Source organism: Entelurus aequoreus, linkage group LG10 (genome assembly GCF_033978785.1).
Source record: "Entelurus aequoreus isolate RoL-2023_Sb linkage group LG10, RoL_Eaeq_v1.1, whole genome shotgun sequence".
Taxonomy (NCBI): Eukaryota; Metazoa; Chordata; class Actinopteri; order Syngnathiformes; family Syngnathidae; genus Entelurus; species Entelurus aequoreus.
The window spans coordinates 31,959,847-31,967,440 of NC_084740.1; the positions used below are offsets into that span (position 1 = coordinate 31,959,847).

Below are 7,594 nucleotides of genomic sequence, written 5' to 3' on the forward strand. Positions count from 1 at the left end.
TAGTAGAGAACATCGATGATAAAGTTTTCAACTTTTGGTCGCTGATAAAAAAAGCCTTGCCTGTACCGGAAGTAGCGTGACGTCGCAGGTTGAAAGGCTTCTCACATTTTCCCATTGTTTACACCAGCAGCGAAAGCGATTCGGACAGAGAAAGCGACGATTACCCCATTAATTTGAGCGAGGATGAAAGATTCGTGGATGAGGAACGTGAGAGTGAAGGACTAGAGTGCAGTGCAGGACGTATCTTTTTTTCGCTCTGACCGTAACTTAGGTACATGCTGGCTCATTGGATTCCACACTCTCTCCTTTTTCTATTGTGGATCACGGATTTGTATTTTAAACCACTTCGGATACTATATCCTCTTGAAAATGAGAGTCGAGAACGCGAAATGGACATTCACAGTGACTTTTATCTCCACGACAATACATCGGCGAAGCACTTTAGCTACGTAGCTAACGTGATAGCATCGGGCTTAACTGCAGATAGAAACAAAAGATAATAAATCCCTGACTGGAAGGATAGACAGAAAATCAACAATACTATTAAACCATGGACATGTAACTACACGGTTAATGCTTTCCAGCCTGGCGACGCTTAACAATGCTGTTGCTAATGACGCCATTGAAGCTAACATAGCGACGGGACCTCACAGAGCTATGCTAAAAACATTAGTTATCCACCTACGCCAGCCAGTCCTCATCTGCTCATCAACACCCGTGCTCACCTGCGTTCCAGCGATCGACAGAGCGACGAAGGACTTCACCCCATCATCGATGCGGTCGGCGGCTAGCGTCGGATAGTGCGTCTGCTATCCAAGTCAAAGTCCTCCTGGTTGTGTTGCTGCAGCCAGCCGCTAATACACCGATCCCACCTACAGCTTTCTTCTTTGCAGTCTCCATTGTTCATTAAACAAATTGCAAAAGATTCACCAACACAGATGTCCAGAATACTGTGGAATTTTGCGATGAAAACAGAGCTTTTTGTATTGGATACAATAGTGTCCGAATATTTCCGTTTCAACCATTGACGTCCTGCGCATACGTCATCATACATAGACGTTTTCAACCGGAAGTTTCACGGGAAATTTAAAATTGCACTTTATAAGTTAACCCGGCCGTATTGGCATGTGTTGCAATGTTAAGATTTCATCATTGATATATAAACTATCAGACTGCGTGGTCGGTAGTAGTGGGTTTCAGTAGGCCTTTTACGTTAAATCAAAGAAATAGATTGTATTAATTAATAAATTTTTATTACCACACAAACACCCACAAAAGTACCAATATTTGTACCGTGAGTACCAGTATCGATTCCCACGCACCGGGAGTATCGGTTCAAATATGACAGGTACCGATCCCTAGTTGTGTTGCGCAATATACCTGTTCAGAAATGACCACGTAGTCCGATATGTGGCACGGGATGCATGTCTCTCCATAGTACCTGTTTCTCACCACTAGGCTTCTTGTGGTTGAGCAGCAGCTCCACGGCGCCGACCACCTCCTTGCGGATGGCGTGCAGCAGGGCGTCGCCCACGTGCACGTTGTAGCTGAGGAGCAGCTCCAGGATCTCCAGGTTCTCGTTTTCGATGGCGATGAGCAGGGCCGTGCGTCCCAGCGAGTCCACGCAGTTGATGTTGATGCGGAAGTAGATTTCGGCGTCCTCCAGGGCTTCCTTCACGGTGGCGTAGTCGCCTTTCTCCACCGCCCCGAGGTAGACCTTCTCCAGGGCCGAGAGCTCGGACTCCGCCCGCACGACATGGAGGGGGATGCGGTCGCTGTACGAAGAGTTGTCAGTCTTCTTGTAGTACAACTGGGACATTGCTGCATCTAATTGGAAACATGTGTTACATACTGTACTACTGGTGTAACGGTACATACAGTCGTGGTCAAAAGTTTACATACACTTGTAAAGAACATAATATCATGGCTTAAAAAGACCTCAACGGCGGAGTGGGCGGATGATGGTTGCAAAAACTCCACAACGGTCACAAAGGCGGAGGAAGGCTGCAGCATACAAACCCCGTTTCCATATGAGTTGAGAAATTGTGTTAGATGTAAATATAAACGGAATACAATGATTTGCAAATCCTTTCAACCCATATTCAATTGAATGCACTACAAAGACAAGATATTTGATGTCCAAACTCATAAACTTTTTTTTTTTTTGCAAATAATAATTAACTTAGAATTTCATGGCTGCAACACGTGCCAAAGTAGTTGGGAAAAGGCATGTTCACCACTGTGTTACATGGCCTTTCCTTTTAACAACACTCTGTAAACGTTTGGGAACTGAGGAGACACATTTTTGAAGCTTCTCAGGTGGAATTCTTTCCCATTCTTGCTTGATGTACAGCTTAAGTTGTTCAACAGTCCGGGGGTCTCCGTTGTGGTATTTTAGGCTTCATAATGCGCCACACATTTTCAATGGGAGACAGGTCTGGACTACAGGCAGGCCAGTCTAGTACCCGCACTCTTTTACTATGAAGCCACGTTGGTGTAACACGTGGCTTGGCATTGTCTTGCTGAAATAAGCAGGAGCGTCCATGTTAACGTTGCTTGGATGGCAACATATGTTGCTCCAAAACCTGTATGTACCTTTCAGCATTAATGGCGCCTTCACAGATGTGAAAGTTACCCATGTCTCGGGCACTAATACACCTCCATACCATCACACATGCTGGCTTTTCAACTTTGCGCCTAGAACAATCTGGATGGTTCTTTACCTCTTTGGTCCGGAGGACACAACGTCCACAGTTTCCAAAAACAATTTGAAATGTGGACTCGTCAGACCACAGAACACTTTTCCACATTGTATCAGTCCATCTTAGATGAGCTCAGGCCCAGCGAAGCCGATGGCGTTTCTGGGTGTTGTTGATAAACGGTTTTCGCCTTGCATAGGAGAGTTTAACCTTGCACTTACAGATGTTTGACCAACTGTAGTTACTGACAGTGGGTTTCTGAAGTGTTCCTGAGCCCACGTGGTGATATCCTTTACACACTGATGTCGCTTGTTGATGCAGTACAGCCTGAGGGATCGAAGGTCACGGGCTTAGCTGCTTACGTGCAGTGATTTCTCCAGATTCTCTGAACCCTTTGATGATATTAAGGACCGTAGATGGTGAAATCCCTAAATTCCTTGCAATAGCTGGTTGAGAAAGGTTTTTCTTAAACTGTTCAACAATTTGCTCACGCATTTGTTGACAAAGTAGTGACCCTCGCCCCATCCTTGTTTGTGAATGACTGAGCATTTCATGGAATCTACTTTTATACCCAATCATGGCACCCACCTGTTCCCAATTTGCTTGTTCACCTGTGGGATGTTCCAAATAAGTGTTTGATGAGCATTCCTCAACTTTCTCAGTCTTTATTGCCACCTTTCCCAACTTCTTTGTCACGTGTTGCTGGCATCAAATTCTGAAGTTTATGATTATTTGCAAAAAAAAACATTTTTTATCAGTTTGAACATCAAATATGTTGTCTTTGTAGCACATTCAACTGAATATGGGTTGAAAATGATTTGCAAATCCTTGTATTCTGTTTATATTTACATCTAACACAATTTCCCAACTCATATGGAAACGGGGTTTGTAGATGGGCCCCCAATTATCTTGGTCTCCATGCCATTGGACCCTGGCCTTCTCTTTGCCAAGGACCGTGTGGTGGCTGTCTGTGCATCAGTCTCCCCACTTTAAAAGATTTCATGCACAGGCGTTCTCCTGAAGGTAATCCACCCAACAAGAAGGACAATCATACTCGTTTCGAGTGATCGCCGACAATCATGGCGGTGTTGAGTTTCCAATATTTTCTACAACTCTTATTTTTTTGTGATAGAGTGATTGGAGCACATACTTGTTGGTCACAAAAAACATTCATGAATTTTGGCTCTTTTATGAATTTATTATGGGTCTACTGAAAATGTGACCAAATCTGCTGGGTCAAAAGTATACATACAGCAATGTTAATATTTGGTTACATGTCCCTTGGCAAGTTTCACTGCAATAAGGCGCTTTCGGTAGCCATCCACAAGCTTCTGGTTGAATTTTTGACCACTCCTCTTGACAAAATTGGCGCAGTTCAGCTAAATTTGTTGGTTTTCTGACATGGATTTGTTTCTTCAGCATTGTCCACACGTTTAAGTCAGGAATTTGGGAAGGCCATTCTAAAACCTTCATTCTAGCCTGATTTAGCCATTCCTTTACCACTTTTGATGTGTGTTTGGGGTCATTGTCCTGTTGGAACACCCAACTGCGCCCAAGACCCAACCTCCGGGCTGATGATTTTAGGTTGTCCTGAAGAATTTGGAGGTAATCCTCCTTTTTCATTGTCCCATTTACTCTCTGTAAAGCACTAGTTCCATTGGCATTAAAACAGGCCCAGAGCATAATACTACCACCACCATGCTTGATGGTAGGTTTGGTGTTCCTGGGATTAAAGGCCTCACCTTTTCTCCTCCAAACATATTGCTGGGTATTGTGGCCAAACAGCTAAATTTTTGTTTCATTTGACAACAGAACTTTCCTCCAGAAAGTCTTATCTTTGTCCATGTGATCTACAAGTGTATGTAAACTTTTGACCACGGCTGTACATTTATACAGTGGTACCTCAATTTAGGAGTACATTGGGATACCAGCTGTGTCTCAGCTTTGTGTTATTCTTTAAGTTGCAAGCAAAATTTCAGCATTTTAAGTAATATCTTTGCCATTTAACACAAGAAACAACGTTTTGTTAAGACCAGTGACAAGCGCATTTAAGCACCACTCGGAGATCGACACTATCCTGACCATTGGAACCGAGATAGTGCGAAGGAAAGGACGCGGAAAACCGAATCAGAAAAATGTAACTTTAAAAATATGCCTTATCAGTTAGCAACCTACCTGGCTAGCAGTGTTGGGTTAGTTACTGAAAACCAGTAACTAGTTACAGTTACTAGTTACTTTATTTCAAAAGTAACTCAGTTACTTACACCAAAAAGTAATGCGTTACTGGGAAAAGTAACTATTTAGTTACTTCTTTTTTTTAAGGCTCCCAATAATGCCCTTTTAGCCTTCATTTCAGTACTGTTTTTGCACTGGAGAATAATACAATCTGTTGATCAACTTGACATGCATTTGCATCACTGAACTCTGCTAAGCAATGTGGTCTACATACAACACACAAAGACAAAGATATGTTACAAAGGCCAATTTGTTTCTGGCCAGAACAAATCGACAAAACTATTTTAAATAGCTGCAACATAACATACCGTAATTTCCGGACTATAAGCCGCACCTGACTATAAGCCGCACCAGCTAAATTTAGGGGAAAATACAGACAGCTCCATATATAAGCCGCACCCGACTATAAGCCGCAGGGTTTTCATGTGTAATTACCGTAGTATATAGGGGTTCCTGCTACCACGGAGGGGATTGTCGGGACAGAGATGACTGTTTGGGAACGCAAAGCGTCCCATTTATTAACAATAAATCTTTCAATCATTCAATCAAACTTTCACATCTTTGACATGGCGAACAGCATTCCTGCAGAGTACAAATAATACAACGGTGCAAAGTAATACAAAGTGCTCGCCTGTACGTTATCAAAATAACCAGCCTACCGGTATATGAAAAGTCAGTCTTTAATCATTGTGTCATCGTCTTCCTCCTGCGTACTAAAACCACCGAAATCCTCTTCGTCTGTGTCGGAGAAGAACAGGCCGTAAATAAGCCGCACCGTTGTATAAGCCGCAGGGACCAGAACGAGGGGAAAAAGTAGCGGCTTATAGTCCGGAAATTACGGTATATAAGTAACAAACAGCATAATAACAGCATAGCTGTAAAGCAAGGAAGGCACACACTACATACACAAAGCCTAACTATGCATTTTTTCCTCAAGGAATTCTGACACAAAATCATGTCTGAAGCCCAGAACACTCTACACATTTCCCCAGTTTTTGTTTAGAGATAAGGAAAGATTGGCCTGGCCCACTAGGATCCCTCTTTATGTTTCTGAACTTTATAGTCTATACATTTAGAGTGATGTGATAATCAAACACTCTAGAAGTCTACAATGAAAGAGTATATAAGAGAATTGACAGCAACGTTCCCTCTAAGGTGCGCGCCTGTGCAATTGCGCACTGCTCAAGCGTCCTCTGCGCATGGCAAATTTATGCAACGCACAAAATCAAATAAAAAAATAAGCGCATAACAATTTTCGACACGACAAGGACACGACAGAGAAAACAGTTTTCGTCATCATTGTTCAAATATTGTAACGTCTGTCGAGACGCTTTGAGGACATGAATTCCATCCATCACGTCTCTCTTCTCCGGCTTATGACATAAGAACGATGACACTGCAGCGCTCCGATAAAACACACTTTATACTACATTAAAAGTAACGTAAAATAACGCAGTAACGCATCATGTAGTAACGGTAACTGAGTTACTGAATGTAAAAAATAACGCGTTAGATTACTAGTTACCGCCAAAACTAACGGCGTTACTTTGTAACGCGTTAGTCCCAACACTGCTGGCTAGTGAGCCCCACTGTAGCATCAGTCCGCATTAAATAAGATGCAGCCAGACACGTCCAAACAATGAACATTTATCCATAAAAATATCGACAAGCTGCAATTTTCTGTGTTTGACATGTTTCAGTTTGTTCCGTCTGGTCCTGACTCAACAAACTGGTCGAGCATTACCATAGGTCAGGGGTGTCCAAACGTTTTCCACACACGGAAAAATTAAAGCATGTGGGAGCCATTTTGATATTTTTCATTTTCAAACCATAACAAAATATATGCATTTTTTATTTATTTTACCTTTAGGGGTCCCGGGGACCATAAAGGGTCTCAGTCATTAAAATTTTAACAAATAAGTCAGATTATTATTTTTTTTTAATTATTTAACACTTGGTTTATCATCCCAAAGCGCAGATTCCAACCATTGAAATATTTTGTATAGTTGAAGACTTACGGTCATTAGAAAACATCACTGCACATCATAATGGCAGCTACACTTTCCATCTTAAAGATCTAAAAAAATTATTTGGGAATGTCCGGCGGGCCAGATTGAAAAGCTCAACGGGCCGCTTGTGGCCCCCGGGCCTTAATTTGCCCAGGTCTGCTTTAAACTGTGTGTGGTGCAATAGCTGGCTCAAATAGACACAAACACAATTTTGAGATATAAAAATGGCAGCAAAATTGCATCCCTTTTTTACGAAGCACATGCACTTTTTTTCATTTCCTGTAAAAAGAAACAAACCCAAACTTTACCGTCCCGGCGTTGTCGCGCAGTTGACCCGATCCTCTGCCAACGGAGATCCCGAAAAAAGGCGAGAAATGAGACAACCAGGCACGCTGATGAGAAGCAATGTCCTCCACCTCTGAAGACACAATAAGTCAATGACATGTCATGCAGTCAGCTTGCCGCCTCCCCTCCCAGCACACACATCCTGTCAACACACCCACTGACTTGCATGCGTTCTTTTCTTGCTTTTGCCCTCTTCGGATCATCTTCAGATGATTATTAAAAAAAAAGGAGGTTGTTGTGATCTTTGAGGAAGTGTTTCTCACTGACAGTCCTCATGATCCTCACTGCAGCTGTCACCATTCACAA

The 7,594-nt window shown here is 42.6% G+C and overlaps 1 protein-coding gene across 1 annotated transcript in view; it reads right to left on the bottom strand.

Moving 5' to 3' along the window:
- Positions 1-7,291, bottom strand: part of LOC133659353 (short transient receptor potential channel 4-like) — a 29,472-nt gene extending 22,181 nt beyond the window's left edge. Inside the window, exons 1-2 of the mRNA XM_062062113.1 lie at positions 7,252-7,291; positions 1,442-1,827 (exon numbers count right to left, since the gene is read on the bottom strand). Of these exons, the coding sequence (XP_061918097.1) occupies positions 1,442-1,819 (378 nt within the window). The 5' untranslated portion in view covers positions 1,820-1,827; positions 7,252-7,291. The remainder of the gene's footprint in view (positions 1-1,441; positions 1,828-7,251) is intronic.
- Between the last annotated feature and the right edge of the window lie 303 nt (positions 7,292-7,594).